General features: G+C 42.0%; 1 protein-coding gene across 1 annotated transcript in view; it reads right to left on the reverse strand.

Moving 5' to 3' along the window:
• KIF26B (kinesin family member 26B) overlaps positions 1 to 19,010 on the reverse strand; it is a 508,250-nt gene that overhangs the window by 65,200 nt on the left and 424,040 nt on the right. The window contains exons 9-10 of the mRNA XM_068986463.1: positions 16,407 to 16,590; positions 3,898 to 4,057 (exon numbers count right to left, since the gene is read on the reverse strand). Of these exons, the coding sequence (XP_068842564.1) occupies positions 3,898 to 4,057; positions 16,407 to 16,590 (344 nt within the window). The remainder of the gene's footprint in view (positions 1 to 3,897; positions 4,058 to 16,406; positions 16,591 to 19,010) is intronic.

A 19,010-nucleotide genomic window follows, 5' to 3' on the forward strand; every position in this document is an offset into this window, starting at 1 on the left:
CAGTTCTAGTGATGTACGCCTGCCATGCTGGTTTCTGGCATAGGAATTTGTTTTGATGCCACTATATATTTTTTCTCATCTATCCAAGGGGAAGGCTATGATGAGGAACAGCAAATGGCTGAGCAATGGAAGGAAACAGGCAAAATGCACTGTTGAAAAGCTTAGGACTATGACAGCTTCCTGGAAACAAGAGGTTCCCCAAACTTAGGGAGTTCTGTGTAGCCTGTCTGACAAGGGGGTTGGAGCCTTTGGTGGTCTCCTTCCTGTCCCCGGGTGCTTTTCTGAATGGTGTCACCACTGGGATTGATTGATGGAACTTGGATTGCCCAGCGAGCCTGAGCTATGTCACGGCTGTGTCTGGGAAACTATTCTGCGCTTGCATTTATCACTTATAAAGGCAATATCATTTGCAAAGTCAAAAACCATTCAGGGCACACCTAGGGTGCCCATGGGAGTTCCTGGGATGAGTAATGAATCCAAACTTGCTTTCGGGCTTGATCACATGACAGAGAGTCTGTCTGGAACGATGACGAAGAGAAACGAGGACAGGCTCTATCCCTTCTGTGCACATTCCAGTTAATTTCCCAAAAGCAAACACAAGTGATGTGAGTTCCAAGCACAGAAGTGTCCAGGGTGACAAATGAAGTGGGTTTTTTGTGTGTTTTGGAGGGCGTGGGGGGAGGGTCATGAGAGTGGAGTCTGGTTTTCCTTTTTTTTTTTTTTTCCTTTAAGTGAACAAGAATAAGAGGAAAATTGCAAGGGTACAAAACCTATCTCAGGAACTTACTGCAGAGACAGGGTTTGACATGAGAAAAGTGTTTAGTATGCTAACAAAATGCTGTGTGATGGGGGTTTGGAGCACGTACTGAATTGATAAAAGAAATCTGGGCCATCCTGCTGTGCTGAAGACCTCATGCTGTGCAGAGCAAAGGCAGCTAATATATTACAGAGCTTGATGAGGCTGGGCGAGTGGATCAGTAAGGAACTGCCAAGGTCTCTGAGGCTGTAAAATGTGATGCGGATTGATCCTGCCACCAACTGGCTGGGTGACTTGAGTAAATCTTGGCCTTATCTTCGTGCACTTTGAAAGAGGATAGTTTATTGTTGATTAATCACTTTGCAAATGCATTCTCAGAACCAAATATTGACTATCTGCTGTGGCTGAGAATCTGAAACAATATTACAGCAACGATCTTCAAAAGCTCACACCTAACGATGCGCATTCAGGACTGAGGGATGATACAGCTGGCTATACAAGTGCACTGCCAGTGAAGGTCTGGGGAGGACAGAGCTGGCTGGGTGGCCAGGCCCCCACGTTTTCTGACACCAAGCAGTGGGGAGCTCTGCAAGGTCCCCAGGAGGATCCTGATGGTGAGGGACAACTCTACGCCTGGGTCTTATGTCGACACCGTATTTATATTAACTGTAAGCCTACTTCAACAGAGAGTGAGATGGTTGGATGGCATCACTGACTCAATGGATATGAGTTTGAGCAAACTACAGGAGACGGTGAAGGACAGGGAAGACTGGCATGCTGCAGTCCATGGTGTCGCAAAGAGTCAGACACAACTTAGCGACTGAACAACAAAGTCTACTTCAGACATGGAGCTTCTTTAATCATCACTCCCTCGGAGCCAGAAGGGAAAGAAGGGAGCTGAAGCAGACAGATGTCTGCAGAGAAAGGTGAGTGGAGTTTCCACATTTTGTCAGCCCTCGCAAGTGAGCAGGTCATTGTGACTAACTGGTGTATGGTATGTTTAATTTAACAAGAGACCTTGAACTATGAACAAAAACAATTTTTAATGTTGATAGTAAAACCCAACTTGAACCAAAAGGAAGTTACTTCATCTAAAGTAAAAGTAGTTTCATATGCTTACTTTTATCCATCCCCCCACCATCAATTCAACAAATATTTATTGAAATCCATAAAAGCATGTTGCCCCACAGAAACAATGTGAGATATATATATATGAGATATAAATATACAAGCAAAATACATAATCAGTGACCTCATAAGGTGGTATTTTGAATTTTGTCTACATCATGATCTGTCAAGTTATCTTACTAATACACGTTTCCCTTTTAATGGACAGGGAAGCCAACAAGGGCTGATAACGCTTTCTTTTCTTTCTGACATCTCAATCTTGACAGGACCTTTCCAGACCTTTATTTTTTTCCCTCCTTCTCTTCTCTCTTTCCTTCCTCCCTCCCTTCCTTCCGTCTTCTCTTTCTTGTAATCACAAGTTGACTTTATTCAGTTGTAGAAATGATACTGAATGAAACTTCATAAACCTTCAAATTGAATTTTTTTTTTCCTCATAGAAAAGAATCACACAAGGGCTGGAAAAGCTACTTCTGGGTGTATCCTAGAATTCCACATTTCAAGAACTGAGACAGACCGGCTTATAATATCTATTTAAACTCCAAAGTAGGCTAGTAATGGGCTTCCTGGTGGAGAACAAAATCACAGCGTTGGCATCAACTTATGGTAGAGGCAAAGCACAACTCCAGAACTCATACTGAATCTCAGCTACTGTAGAAAAAACTGCCTGACTTCCCAACACAACAGCAACATTTATTTGTCGAATCCTACAGATTAAAAAATTATTCCATATACCGTATATTTGCTTAATCCTCATGGCAACTCTGTAAGGTATGTGTTATTTCCATTTCAATAGGTGGGTATAGGCTCAACCACATTATTGTTATTGGTTATTGACTACAGTGTTACACACTTTACAAAAAACTTTCACACACATACCATTACAAGCCTTTTATCCTTGTTGTGTAAATAAGATATATAGCTATAGCTCTCAGTTCATGAGATGTGAAGGTTCAGATAGCTAGTGAAAGGTACAGCTGGACCTTGGCAGAGCCTGAAAAATTAGAGAGTTCCCCTCATCCCATCACCATATTGTCTAGTGGAAAAGCTGAACTGGAGCGTTGGTGGTGAGGGGTGGCTCCAGGGCTGGGTCATTCATGGCCAAAGATGATATGGCAAGTTTTTGGCTATTCCAGACATAGGAGCAGTTCTAATTTCATCTTTCTGGAGCATAACCGAAAAGAGGAAAAGGTTCTTGGAAGTGAAACAAACATTTGCTTGGGATAGTGGGTGGTAATTCCCCAAGCATTTCAGTTCTCCTAAATAGGATTGCCAGATAAAATACAGGGTGCCCCTATAGCTTATGCAATATTAGGGACATACTTAACACTGAAAATATTTGGTTTTTATCTGAAATTAAAATTTAACTGGGCATCCCATACTTTTATTGGCTAGATATGGCAGCTCTACTCCTAAGGGAATGGTAATTCAATCTTAGGACCCTTGCTCTTACCTCTATAAAGCATTCGTACAATGGTGGCAAAAGTTTGAGCGCATGCATGCTAAGTCATTTCAGTTGTGTCCAGCTCTGAGATCCTATGGACCTTAGCCCCAGGCTCCTCTGTCTATGGGATTCTCCAGGCAAGAATACTGGAGTGGGTTGCCATGCCCTCCTCCAGTGGATCTTCCTGACCCAGGGATCGAACCCACACCTCCTGCAGCCCCTGCATGGCTGGCAAATTCTTTATCACTAGTGCCACTAGGGAAGCCTCAACAATAATCTACCAATGGCAATTGTTATTGAAGCCCTCAACTGAGGTAACTTCCTATTATTTCTGACTTGAGCAGCCTAATGTTAGGATTGGGGCAAATTTATGTATTTCCACAGCTTTTGAATTTGGCAGATCATGCATTACATAACTGCTAGTGAAGGCCAGTTTCCGGCACTGAACTGACAGTGTGGTCCATACATCTGCAGTACAACTTTCCCCAGATGCCACTAGACTGAGAAACCCCCACCTAGCCCTGGTACTGTGCTCACTTCATCCCATTCTTCGAGCAGAAGAGTCACTTACTTGTATGGGATGTGCTTGCTGCCATTGACGAGAGCCAGGATGACATTGCCCAGGGCAGACAGTGAGAGGCACAGCCCTGAGCCTCCTTCCCGATTTTTGCTAAGAGCTTTCACACAGCTGCCAAGATCGATGAGGTGCAGGCGGCTGCGGCCTCCAGACACTGCCACAGGAGAGAAGACAAGAGAAGAAAGGACTGGTTAAGTCTGGTAAACCCTCATCTGTCCTTCAGGTGGCTCCTTGGGAAATCTGAGGGGAAACAAAGAGGAAGTAAAAGGTTGAAGTTCACGACGTAGGACGAGACCCCAACCAAATCCTGCAGGGGTAACAAATAGCACGGTCCTCTTAGATTCTGTCCATCACACACCACTGGCCTTCTGAAACCTATGGACATTCCTACTATAAATAAAGGAATAATTCCTTTTGGTTGAATTAGATGAGATTTAACAGAGAAGGTAAATTTATATTAAAAGAGAATAAGACTTGTGCCTACAGAAATTCCTGCCTTTGTGTAACAGAATTCTGAAATTGATCATATTAAAACATGAATAGCCCATAAGTGATTATCTGCTTTGGTTGAGTGTTATAGAGACCAGTGACCTAAAGCTCAGCCAGGAATCAGGCTAATAACTCAAATAATAATCAAATGGGTTTAAAACCAGTAATGATGAGAAAAAATCTTGAAAATAGCCAGAGGGGGAAAAATGTTACAAGTAAAGGAACAATGATAAAATGATTCTTCTCAGAAATAATACAGGTGAGAAGACAATGGAGCAACATTCTTAAAGTACTGAAAACTTCCAACCTACAGTTATACACCCAACCAGAGTATCATCCTCAGATAAAAGGAAAATAAAGACTTTTTCAGACTTAAAAAAGCTGAAAGAATTCATCACAAAGGATATACACAAAAGAATGAATAGTTTTGGAAATGACAACCATGTGAATAAATTTATGTTTTTCTCTTATTTAAATCTCCTTAAAAGTTAATTGACTGCTAAAGCAAAAATAACAAAAATGTAATATGTGGGTATAACACACACAAAATTAAAATGTTTGGCAACAACAGCACAAAGTTTAGGAGTGGAGAAATGAAAATACTGTAAGGTTCTTATTCTAGACAGGAAGTGGTATAATATCACTTAAAAGTAGACTGTGATAACTTAAAGATGTATACAATAAATCCTATAGCAATCACTAAATAATAAAGATTTAGAGCTAAAAAGCCAAAAAAGAATATTAAGTGGAGTCATATAAAATGTTCAATAAGTTCAAAAGAAAGCAAATAAAATAAAAAGAACAAAGGACAGATTGGTTGAATAGAAAACATACAGAAAAGTAATACTTTGGGCCACAGCATATGAATTTTCCCATTAAATGAAGTAGTCTGAATATCCTTATTAAAAGTCAATATTGTTGGATTTGATAAAAAGCAAGACTCTTCTACATGCTGCCTATGGGAAGTGCACTTCAAATATAAACAAACAATAGGTTGCAAATGTAAGTATGGAAAAGGCTATACCATGCAAATAGTTGCCATAAGAAAGCTGAGGCAGTTACAACAATATCAAACAAAAGAGACTTAAGACAAAAATATTCCTAGAGGAAAAGAGAGAGATTTTATAATGAGAAAGGATAAAAGTCATCAGGAGGTCAGAACAATCAAAATGTGTGGTATTTGGTGTTTCTAAACTATTTTATTATTTTTACACTATTGGGTAATGTTAGTAGAATAGTAATTTTTTTTTAAATACCTCGTGCTTTTGAATAAATAGCTTTGGAATGACATTGGTTAATGTTAAAAAAAAAATAATGGAAGTTGAAACATATGAAGTCAAATCTGATAGAATTGCAATAATGAACAGAAAACTCCAGGCTTATAGCTGGAGATTTCAAATACCCCTTTCTCAATAACTGATATAGCAGAAAAGTTATATCAATAACTGATATAACAAGTAGACAGAAAACCAGTAAGGATATAGAAGATTTGAACAACTATCAATTCATTCTACCTGACATTTACAGAACATTCAACCCAACAACAGCAAAATACACTTTCTTTTGAATTGCACACAAAATATTTACCAAGATAGACCATATTCTGGTACATGAAACAAGTCTAAGTAAATTTTAAAGGCTTCACATCATTCCAACTATGCTCTGACACACTAGAGTTAAATTTGAAGTCAATCCAGAAAGATACCTGGAAAATCCCTAAATATTTTGAAACTCAACAACACAGCTCCAAATAACTTAGGGTCAAAGAAGAAACCAAAATGGAAATTAGAAAGTGTTTTTAAGTGAATGAAAATGAAAAACAACATATCCAAATTAGGAAGACACTTCTATTGTTAGAAGGAATTTACCCCATTAAATGCCTGTATCAGAAAACAACAGAGGGTCTCCAATCAGTTACCTCAGCTTCCACTTTAACAAACTAGAAAAAGATGAGCAAATTAAAGGCTAACTAGCAGAAAGGAAATAATTAATATAAAGTCAGAAATCAAGGAAATATAAAATTTAAAGAACAATAGAGAAAAATCAATACCATCTAAAGTGGATTCTTTAAGATCAATAAAATTCATATTTCTCTAGCATGACTGATCAGCAAAGAGCAAAGACACAAATTTCCCGTGTCAGGAACAAAAGAGGTAGTAACCTCACTACTGCTGCTAAGTCACTTCAGTCGTGTCCGACTCTGTGTGACCCCATAGATGGCAGGCCACCAGGCTCCCCCATCCCTGGGACTCTCCAGGCAAGAACACTGGAGTGGGTTGCCATTTCCTTCTCCAGTGCATGAAAGTGCAAAGTGAAAGTGAAGTCACTGAGTCATGTCCAACTCTCAGCAACCCCATGGACTGCAGCCTACCAGGCTCCTCCATCCATGGGATTTTCCAGGCAAGAATACTGGAGTGGGATGCCATTGCCTTCTCCAACCTCACTACAGTTTCTACAAATAAAGAAAGGATAATAAAGAAACATTATGCCAGGAGGTTAGCACAACTTGGAAGAATGAACACATTTCTCGACAGATACAAAGTACCAGAGCTCCCTCAAGAAGTAACAGATAATGTGACTAACCCTACATCCATTAAAGAAATAGAATCTGTAGTTAACAACCTTTCTACAGAGAAAGCAGTGTACTTAACCACACTGGTGAATTCTACCAAACTTTAAAGGAAGAAATAATATCAATTTTACACAAATTCTTCCTGAAAATCAAATAGGGGAGTGCATGGGTGCTAAGTCACTTCAGTTGTGTCCAACACTTTGTGACCTCATGGATGCAGCCCGCCAAGCTCCTCTGTCCTTGGTTTTCTCCAGGCAAGGATACTGGAGTAGGTTATCGTTTCCTCCTCCAGGGGGTCTTCCTGACCCACGGACCGAACCCAGGTCTCTTACACCTCCTGCATTGGCAGGAGCGTTCTCTACCACTAATGCCACCTGGGAAGCCCCAGATAGCAGAGACTACATCCCAGTTAATTCTTTGAGACCAGGATTACCCTGATAGCAAAAACAAAGCTATTCCAAGAAAAAAGTTGAAGACCAATTATCCCTCATGAACAAATAGACAAAAGTTCTAAACAAAATACTAGTGAGTCATACTAGAAAATTATAGCTAGGAACATATTAAAAGGATTTTTATACCATGAATAACTTAATTAATGACTAAATAAATGAATTAATCCAAAGAATGCAGGGTTGGTTAACAAAAAATTCATCTATCATTATAATTCACCATATTAGAAGACTAAAAAGAAAAAGATTCTCTCAGTAGATGCAGACAAAGCATTTAACAAACTCCAAAATCCATTACTGATAAAAATGGTTGGCAAAATATAAATCAAAGGTGATATTCTCAGTTTGATAAAAAGTGTCTAGGAAAAACCTGCAGATAATAGTATTCTTAATAGTAAGAGACTAAAGCTTTCCAAGATCAAAAACAAGACAAGGATGTTCACCCTTTCTATTCAACATTATATGGGAGGTTCTAGCCAGAGCAACTGGCAAGAAAAAGAAATAAAATGTATCCAGATTGGAAAGAAATAAGTTAAACTGTCTTTCTTGACAGTTTACATGATTATCTATGTAGAAAATCTAACAGACGCCACACACAAAAAAACAACTAGAACTAATAATTGAGTTTAGTAAGTTGTGGAATACTAGGTTCATGGATCGAGATAAGTGTATTTCTAAACTGTAGTGCCAAACAACTGGAAATTGAAATTTAAAAATACCTTTTACAGTAACATCAAAATATTAAATACTTACAGATAAATCTGACAAAAGATACATGCACTGAAAACTACAAAACATACCTGAGAAAAATTAACAAAGACTTGAAAAAATAGAGAGAAGTCTGATGCAGGAGAACAAGGAAAACACCCAGGAACCACTGTCCTGATCCCAGCCTTGTCTCTGCTCATCCCAGCTCAACTTTACATCTAGCACTAACATAAAAGGTGATGAAGGTTTACAGAAAACATAAAATTTCAATTCAGGTTCTCCAGTGACTCTGGTACACTTGTGGCCAGAGTTATATTTTGTTTATATTTGTTATATTTTGTTTATCTCCAACTATCTCCAATAAAAATCCTTAATAGGAAAGATATAATACATTACTTTTCTTTAATCCTGTTTTGTATTATGCAGGATCAAGCCACTGGCAGCATGCAAGGGAAATTAGTTATTTTTAAAGCAAAATATCATCTGTTTTGCAACCTAATTATATAGACAGAAGAAGCTCAGATATTTCACGGGCTCTGCAGATTAAAGGGCAAAGACAGGGACCAATTTGGACTTTCAGACTCTAATAGTCCATTTGATGTAATGGAATAAAATTCGTAATGTACATGTAGTAAAATAGAACACAGAGAACAAAAGCATAGTTTAGACTGTGCTAAAGAATAATATTATAAAATACCTGTAATTATACCTGCATGACTCAAAATGAGAGTCATGTTTTAAACAATATAAAATCAACTTTGCTTTATAACCACCGGAGTTTCAGTAGTCACAGAATTCTGAACTTCACACACAGTGCTGAATCCGGAATGGAACACAGTGAGTGAGCACAGGCCGTCAGCTATTACCAAGAATTCCCATGGTTGGAGAGAAAGTAGTTCTAGAATCAATGAACAATAGGTGATAATTAATAGCAGGTAAGAAGCAGGTTCCTCATGGACTTTTCAGATTTTTGAGGTCAGAGCTGCAAGGTTTAGGAACATAACCCAGTCTGCCTTGAGACTGTTTATATTTGAATATGTATATTTCAAGTCTAGACTTTGACCAATTCAAATTACCCATGTGCCTTACTCTCCCACAGGGAGCAATCTACTAATTAACCCCACTCTCAAGTGATTCTTCCAACTCATGTTTATGGAGCCAGGATATGCTAAATTCTCCCTAAAACATTTAATTCCTACAATAATCCTATAAGGCAAGAATTGGCTCTGTCTTATAGATGAGGAAACTGAGGTTCACAGATGTTAAACAAATCACTCAAGATCTCATAGAAAATTAAAACTCAATCTAAGATGAAAATCCAGAGCTAACTTTTACAGTTATAGTTTACTCTTTTAACTCACTTTCCCATGACTTAGTGGCTCCCAAACTTGGCTGCACATCAGAATCACCTTGGGGTATTTACAAAATATGGACACCTGGCTCCTACTCCTAGGCTTTCTAATTTAACCAGTCTAGAGTATGGCATGGGCATTGGGATTCACTGGAAGGCTACACAGGTGATTTTCTTGTGCAGCAAAGTTTTGGAACAATGGCCTTGCCACCTGACCAGGTTAACCCAGGCCCTCCATCAGCTGTGTCAGGCACAATGTCTGATGCCCATAGCACATTGCAGGCTTGTGATGTGTGTTGACTGTTCCTCAGCTTGTCTTTGCACTTCTGCTCCAAAAACATGAACTGTACACTTATCAACAGGTCAGCTGGCTTTCCTCCCAAACCTAACTATGCCACTTGTACTTAATATTATAAATAAAAATAATAAAATATTATGTAAATCAATAAAATACATTTATGTAAAGAGTTAATATTTCTAAAACACTTAAATCAATGCTTTGGAAAGGTGTGATTAAAATGAGTTAGTTTTTGAAAAAAGATACTGACTTTGGTATGAATGAGAAATTACAGTGTGGAAAAAATTTCAAGAATCTAGAAAAAGTCTATACCCAGTTAGCTGTACAAGTGTCTCTTAAGTCCTTGAATCATTCAGAAGAAATTGAAAGCAAAAGCCAGACTATTATTAATATTGAGTGTGGTTTATAAAAGTCAGAATCTAAAGTTGAAAACTCATCTCAAAGAGAAAACCATGGCCCTGTATCAGAAGACCAATGAATAAACACACAATTGTATGTTTTAAGTTGAAAATATTTATGACATGAATGTATCCTTTAATATGATTTTTCCTTTTTAACTTAACTTTCTCAGTTAACTGATCAATTCCTTCTGACTGTGTTGCATGAGACGGCTTCTCTGAACTCACACCACCTGCTTCCACAAAGGGTAAGAGGGTGGTCTTTCTGAGAATTTCCCTGGTGGCTCAGTGGGTAAAGAATCTGTCTACAACGCAGGAGACTGCCTGCAATGCAGGAGACCTGAATTCAGTCCCTAGGTTGGGAAGATTCCCTGGAGGAGGGCATGGCAACCCAATCCAATATTCTTGCCTGGAGAATCCCATGGACAGAGGAGCCTGGTGGGCTGCAGTCCAAGGGATCACAGTCAGACACAACTCAACAACTAAACCACCGCTACCATCACCTCTTTATGAATCAGCTGAATGAGGTAAGGAAGAAATTCACTCACTGTTTAATACGTAGCACACATGCCGTTTGGTGTGTCACGTAAGAGCTGATGTGCAGGCACCTCACTGGGCTGCAGAGGACACTGTGCCAGGCGACAGGAGGCTCTGTCCCCAGGGAGCCTGTAGTCTGTCGAGGGGGCTGAGACAAGCCCAGAATGACTGAGACATAAGGCAGTGGCTTAACATCCCCTGAAATGCTATGGGACTTAGAGGAGAAAGATATTCCAGAGGGGAGAACCTGAAAGGCTTACGGGGAGGCAGCTCAAGGGAGAAGTGGGGTTCAGACACGGCTTTTAAAAATTATTTATTTGGCTACATCGGGGCTTAGGTGAGGCACATGGATCTTCACTGGGCCATGTGAGATCTTCTGTTGTAGTTTATGGACTCTCTAGGTGTGGCACACGGACTCAGCAGTTGAGGCTCATGGGCTTAGTTGCTGCGTTCTTAACCCTGGAATCTTAGTTCCCCAACCAGAGTTTGAACCCGAGTTCCCTGAATTGCAAGGCAGATTGCCACTGGACCACGAAGGAAGTCCCCAGACAAGGGTTTGTTTGTTTTTTTTTTTCAAACGATGTTATTGTTCCTCCCCTTCCTTTCCTTCCAAGAGGAGGCAGCCTTGACTCTAGTGGTAGAAGAGATTGAAAATAAAAGCACAAAAAGATGACTGATGGGGGTCCCAGTTGGTGAGGTCCCAGAAGAGGCAGAAGGGGGCAGGATGAAGATCAAAGAGATGGGAGGGAGCAGATCTATGGGAAAGGAGCGGGGGAAAGTGAGGCACACGGACAAGGAGGTTTGGATGCTAAGAGGACAGAAGCTGAGGCCATAGTCAGACTGACTTGTTCTTCTCCTTAAACAGGAGGCTGGTTATCCACTGAAAGAGATAGAGCAGGGGCCTCAGGCTCCAAAAGAAGATTGGAAACAGCTGCCCTGGTGGAGGTGGTGGGAGGCCAAGAGGCATCACTGTAGGAATCCCAGACTGCAAAGTCTGGAAAATTGTCTCCTGGCCCAAGATTTTAAAAATCATATTATAAAAATCTCAAACCATGGAACTGTCATTTCCCTGTTGACCAAGGAGAACATGAGAGCCTGCAGCGGCCCTCATGTGCGACCATCTTTGCTCCACAGGGCTTTGCAGTGATGGACAGCAGAGGCCCAGGTCTGCCTCTTTTAAAAGCAACATTTCCCAGATCCCTTTTTCCCACACTCACCACCCAAATAACAGATCTCTAGAGTCCTATGGACCCCATAGCCCTGGATAGAACATCAGCTGATTCAAGCCATTCCAAGACACACAGGAAAGAGTGGCTGGTGGTCAAAAGGAAACCAAGATTAAGGGAATAGTCTGATGAGACTTGAGCAGATGAGCGCAGGCAGAGAGTGTCCGTGTCCTCGTCCACTGGTTCATGTGCACACACACACACACAGATGGAGGCCTGTGTGCTGTACACAATTGCACACACAGCCAGCCCAGTCTCCACTCAGCCTCCACACTTCTTCCCCTGGAGGGGATAAAGTGCATGAACAAATCAGAGACCTAGTGTTATTCTTAACCCTGGGCAGTAGTTGCTTGCAAACTGAGATTACTCATCAAAATGGTGCTTTTAAAGACCATCTTAATCAATAGGACTTGCAAAAATCTATATGGTGAACTTATTCCACTGAAGTATCACTAGTACCATTTGGCTTTGAACTTCTAATTCACTCATCTTTATGGGGAGCAACTCCTAACTGTTACAGTTTTAGGGTCTCTTCCTCAACAGTGCAGTTTCCAAGGGGAATCTCAAGCCTTTACAGAGGTAGCTTAGCAAAGCGGGGGAAGGCTCTGTGGTGGGTGAAGAATCAGCCTCACTAATTCTTCAACAACGTTTAAACCAGGAAACATTTTAAGCTTAACCTAGTGCTATCTGCAAAGCAGTGATATATCAACACAGAATTTTCTTTCCTATCTTGATTGGACATGTTGAAAACATTTTCGTCTGTCCACTCATGTGCATATGTGTAGGTATGTGTGTGTTTATAAAATGCATATATGTGTATAAGATCCAGGTGCCTATGCACACATGGTGTGTTTAGTTCTTACAGCAGACAACTAATTTGAACTCTTTGGATCCATCATCTTCACTTCTAATGGCCAGTTACCAGCAGTTTGCTCTGCTCTGCTTCCCTGCAGGGTGACTAATTAATAAACTTTTCCTTAATTGAGTTCTGGCTCCCAGGTCCAAGGGGATTATTACTTATATATAAGTAAACAAAATTTCCATTTTAAACAACACTCCAAATCTCCTCATTATATTTTAAACAGATATAAATTCACTGAGGTCAAGCAAGCCGCAGGCTAGGAGGCTGTGTGCATTCTGGCCTAAATTCTCTTCCTCACAGGAAGCCAGGTGCTGTGGCAGGCAGGTGATGCCCCCAGATCCTTCAGGGCTTACCCCATCATCAGCCTCGATGCCTGCCCTTTCTTTGTTCTCATCTACAGCCATGTTAGAAAGTAACTATCGAGATTCTGAAAGCCATTAATGGTATCTGCCTTTTCTTTAAACCTGAATTTATTATTTAAAAGCCATTCACTTCCACAATTTATAAATAGGAAGAAAATGAATTTGATGTTAAATATTTAATAAGTGCCCAGGATTGGTTAAGGGCTGACTTGGGTGGATGGTTGGGTTTAAGGAGTGTCCTGCTGTTGCTGCTGCTAAGTCGCTTCAGTCATGTCCAACTCTGTGCGACCCCATAGACAGCAGCCCACCAGGCTCCTTTGTCCCTGGGATTCTTCAGGCAAGAATACAGGAGTGGGTTGCCATTTCCTTCTCCTGCTGCTGCTTAAGTAGCTTCGGTCGTGTCCAACTCTTAGAGACCCCATGGACTGCAGCCTACCAGGCTCCTCCATCCATGGGATTTTCCAGGCAAAAGTACTGGAGCAGGTTGCCATTGCCTTCTCCGTTCCTTCTCCTAGCCTACCCTTTTTGGAAGTTGAATGCTAAGTTCTTAGAGTTGAAATAATTTAATCAACTGTTTGTTTGTTTTCAAGATTCCTCCCTACTTTCAGATTCCAGATTGAGAGCAGACCCATGAAAGGAAGTGAAAAACTAACAAAGTTGCTTTAACTTGGTTTGAAACCTATAAGGAGGAGATTATCCTTCCTCCAGAGCTTTTCGGCTCAGAAACATGTGGAAGCTATTTGGCTCCAGATTCAGATCTTCAGTAAGTCACCCTTTGCTGACAGTACAAGAATCCACTGTAAGCTTTGATTACGATGATTACTGGCTGCTTAAAAGAATAAAATAAATATTTTTTTTCAGACTCCCCACATTCATGCTGCTAAGATAGAACCCAGAAAAATCAGTGAGGTCAGGATCTAAAGCCAGCTCCCAGACTGTCAGGAGAACTGTGGATAAAGCTCTGTTAGAGAATTTAAAGGTCTGGATCATTTCATCCCTATCCTAATTCCTTGTCTCCTTCTCTTCTAGCAAGTTATTCTAAATGGAAATGCTATACATAATGTGAGCCATCCACTGAAAATCAATCTCCCCTGAAAGGCTCGCATTCGAAAGATTTTGCTCATCCCCAGCCAGACCTGTATCACCATCACTGGCTGTCAAGAGGGATCTGATCAGCTGACGGACGACATATCTCCTCGGGTGCAAGTGAGGGCCAGTACTGGATTCCTGGGCAGCAGCCAGTGTAAGTAGCCAAGGCTGTGGGTCCAAGCCTGGGTTAGTGGAATTCTGGCCCCAGCAACGATATCTAGCAAGATTTTAGTCCTGGGACTACACAATCCCGTAACAGGGGAGAAGGGCAGGGCATATCTCTGCAAGAAAAGTGAATGACTGATCCATGCGGCTACAAGGATGCATCTCAAATGCACTGCAGCATGCTCAGTCACTCAGTCTTTTCCGACTCTTTTGCAGCCCCATGGGCTGTGGCCCGCCAGGCTCCTCTGTCCATGAAATTCTCCAGGCACGAATACTGGAGTGGGTTGCCATTTCCTTCTCCAGGGGATCTTCCAAACCCAGGGATCGACCCCCATCTCTTGCATCTCCTGCATTGGCAGGTGGATTCCTTACTGCTGAGCTATCTGGTAAGCCCCTCCAATGCATTATATTAAGTAAAAGAAGCCAGACACAAAAGGGCCACACGTGGACCACATGATTCCATTTAGGTGATATTCTGGATGAAGGCAAGGCTATAAGGACAAGAATCTGATCAGTGGTTGTCATGGGCTGGAGAGGGGCCTGACGGCTAGGGCTAGAGGGACTTTTCTGTACCCGTGGCTTTGTTCTCTATCTTGATAATGGTGGAGGTGGCTACACAGCTGAACAGATTTGCCAACATTTACTTAACAATATAGAAAGTGGGTAATTTTTACTGAATTTAAATTATATCTCATTAACCTGAACTAAACAACAATTAAGGAGTAGGAACAATAACGGAAGACTGGACCAACAAAGGCATTGAGATGGGAGGAGGGAGCTTCCACTTCCCTTAAGCAGAAAGGGGGAATGGAAGCCCCCCACAGCTGCCTCCAGGAGAACCAGTTTCCAACTCTTTGGGCAACAAGGGGCCCAAACGGGGGGGCCCATCCACAGGTCGAGGCTGCGTGTCTTAATTCCAGGTTCTATGGAATTTGGTTGGTTGGTTGCCTCCCATTATAGTCAATTAGCTCCACAACTTCTAGACACCAGGCCTAAACACCTAACTCAGGGCTTCTGTCTGTCTTTCTGGCATCCAGTTGGAGAGTGCTGGGGGCCAACTGCCTGGGTTTTGAAAAGCCGTGTAGAAGGGGACAGAGAGCTGCTGCTACTTGGCCAGCCAAGTGTTGGGGGCCACACTTGCCTTAGAAAAGCCCAGTGAGGTCAATGGACTACTTTGCCCACAGCCCAGGGTCCCACCTGAGACACTCAACTGAATGCTGGCACTCAACTTCTGAGCATGGAGTATATACTACTCGGCAGACAAAGACTGGAGTGATGCAGTGCTGGTTTTGAAAACAGCCAGGAGTGGACCCTCTAAGTACTGAGTTGGGTTCCTGGGAGAGCAGCTTGCTCACAGAGCACATCCCAGGCCTAGGTGTTTACAGAGAAATGTCACTGCTGGGCATTACCTGAGGGAGGGAGGCAGCCAGGATCTGGTTAGCTATTCAAAAGTCTGATTCACAGTCTATTTTAAAAACATGATTTTGTTTCTTCTGGGTTCATAGAGTGGATTCAAACTAATGATTAGTAACATGGCCAGGGTGCTTTGGTAGACACATTGGTCTTTCATGATGAGCACTTTTATGGTTTATGAACAAAAATATACTATGAAGAGGTTGTTTTTCTTTATGAAAGTTTGTTTTCTTACGTTCCCATAGCAATTACACGTGTAAATTATCTTTACCAAGGGAGCCCTTTTCGCTTGGATGTTCAAAAGCAAAGGTCAGCCCAGACTGGTGAGACTGTACTACATTTCTTTTTAAAAATTCATTTACTAGATACCTTCTTTTTGGCCGAGCCCCAAGGCATGTGAAATCTTGGTTCTCCCACCAGGGATCAAACCCCATGCTCCCTGCACTGGAAGTGCAGAGTCTTAACCACTGGACCACCAGGGAAGGGCTTAGCTCGTGTTGTGCTTTAAAAGGTCCCGGGCTGCCCTGGAGGAGAGCCTTCTCCCCAGGGAGGGCAAGGAGGAGTGGGGGTCGAGGCGCACTTACTTCCCCCCTTGCCGCTCTTCTCCATGCGGTACTGGTAGATATGCAGCGTGAAGAGCATGTGCGAGTTGCGGAGGTCATCCTCGTCGCAGTCTTGCTGGTTGCCCCGGCGGGAGGCGATGGCCGCATCCAGGAAGAAGGCAGCCTTCTCCGCGGTGGGTGCCCGCAGCTCGCTCTGGTTCTGCAGCTGCAAGACACAAGGGAAGGGCTGATGCCGCGGGCGAGAGGGCTCACCTGCCACTCAGGCTGGCTGTCCCCGACTCTCCAAGGCTGATGTCCTTCTGGAACCAGGGACCATGCCCATGTGCAATTCTCAGCTTAATTTATTCATATCTGAAAATTAACCCTAAGCATGCTTATTGGAGAAGAATATTTTTACCCATTTTACAATGGAAGTAGCATCTGTAAGCTGCTCTTGTTGTTTGGTTGCTAAGTCGTGTCTGCCCTTTTGTGACCCCATGGACTGCAGCCCACCAGGCTCTTCTGTTCGTGGGGTTTTCCAGGCAAGAATACTAGAGTGGGTTGCCATTTCCTCCTCCAGGGGATCTTCCTGACCCAAGGATTGAACCTGAATCTCCTGTATTGGCAGTGGATTCTTTACTGCTGAGCCACCAGGGAAGCCCAGAATCTCTAAGTAGCAGGCGTGAAAAGCAAATGGTTTTATCTCAGTGTTCAGTGGGAGCAGGTGTCCCGCCCTGACCTCTGCAGTGCCCAGAAAACCCAACATCCTGGGCAATCCGTGTACCTAAGGGAACATGTGGGATGTGGCTGCATCGTGAGTTCAAAGATTAGACTGTACAGAAGCAGGTAATCCAGGGTACTGTATCTCAAAGAAGTGAGAAACCTTACTTGGCTTTAACTCAACTCTCTATTTTTCCAGCTATTTAATTAAAGTCAATTTTAGGCCACATTTACTAGAATAGTTCTAAACAAGTAAATGTAAAAGACATGAAAATAAAAAACAACCCCAAGCTACTTGAATGTCTCATCTATATCATTTGTCTCATCTAAAGAGATATCTACTTTATCTTTAATTTCTAAATTATGTTCAAAGCATACTCATTAATTGATTAAAGAAGCATCAGGGGGGATGTATCTAAATCCTATGAGATGCCTTGGCAATTATTTTGACAGTTAACCTGACTCAGAGCAATATTATCAGCATTTGACCTGCATTTCTTTATCAAGGGAGGGGAAGAAAAGGAAACGAATATTTCTGATCTGTTCAAAGAAATGATTTGTAGTACGAGCCTTAGGGTCAGTAGACATTTTGACAGTTTTGCTGACAAAGGTCCATAGAGTCAAAGCTATGTTTTTTCCAGTAGTCATGTATGGTTGTGAGAGTTGGACCACAAAGAAAGCTGAATGTTGAAGAATTGATGCTTTTCAACTGTGGTGTTGGAGAAGACTCTTGAGAGTCCCTTGGACTGCAAGGAGATCAAACCAGTCAATCCTAAAGAAATCAGTCCTGAATATTCATTGGAAGGACTGATGCTAAAGGTGAAGCCCAATACTTTGGCCAACTGATGTGAAGAACTGACTCATTAGAAAAGTCCTTGATGCTGGGAAAGATTGAAGGCAGGAGGAGAAGGGGACAACAGAGGATGAGACGGCTGGATAGCATCACTGAGTCAATGGAATGAGTTGGAGCAAGCTCCAGGAGATAGTGAAGAACAGGGAAGCCTGGAATGCTGTAGTTCATGGGGTCAAAAAGAGTCGGACATGACTGAGCGACTGAACTGAATTGAACTGATTCTGACTCTAACTGCACCCATAATTCTGAACTGGGAGAGTTGATGTTTAGAACCTGAGGCCACCAAAATCCTCAAACTTCAAAGACAGGTTCTCTTGTGCTCATTGTTTTATACTTACTATGGCAGAAAAATAACTCAAAGAATGTTTAATATTCTTCAGCAAGAAGGTAAAGAGGACATGGGTCTTGTCCTCTTCTTCAGTTCAGTTCAGTTCAGTTCAGTCGCTCAGTCATGTCTGACTCTTTGCAACCCCATGAATCGCAGCACGCCAGGCCTCCCTGTCCATCACCAACTCCCGGAGTTCACTCAGACTCACGCCCATCGAGTCAGTGATGCCATCCAGCCAGCTCATCCTCTGTCGTCCCCTTCTCCTCCTGCCCCCAATCTCTCCCAGCTTCATTTAATCAGAGCTTTCACCTCTGTGGAACTCCATTATTGATGTTATAAAAGTGAATGGAGGTTATAGCATAGTTGAATGTCTAGGTGATGCTTAGAGTGGGAACAGTGGGTAGGGTCACACCAACTCTGTCACAGGTGCTGTGTAGATGAGGTCTGAGCACGTCTTATGCTTCCAACTGGTAGTTCTCAAAGTGTAGTCCCCAGACCAGCAACATCAGTATAACATAGAAACTTGTTACAAATGCGTATTTCAGGGCTCTATCCCAGGCCTACTGAATCAGAAATTCTAGAGGTGGAGCCCAGCAGTCTGTGTTTTAACAAGTCTTCCAGGCAACTCTGATGAAGACTGAAGTTTGAGAACCACTGCATTAAGGTCTGTATGACCACTTAGCTTGCATTCTATTTAGGTTTCATATCCAAATAATATCTGATGCATCATTAAAACTATGAAGAG

Source organism: Capricornis sumatraensis, chromosome 14 (assembly GCF_032405125.1).
Source record: "Capricornis sumatraensis isolate serow.1 chromosome 14, serow.2, whole genome shotgun sequence".
Classification (NCBI taxonomy): domain Eukaryota; kingdom Metazoa; phylum Chordata; class Mammalia; order Artiodactyla; family Bovidae; genus Capricornis; species Capricornis sumatraensis.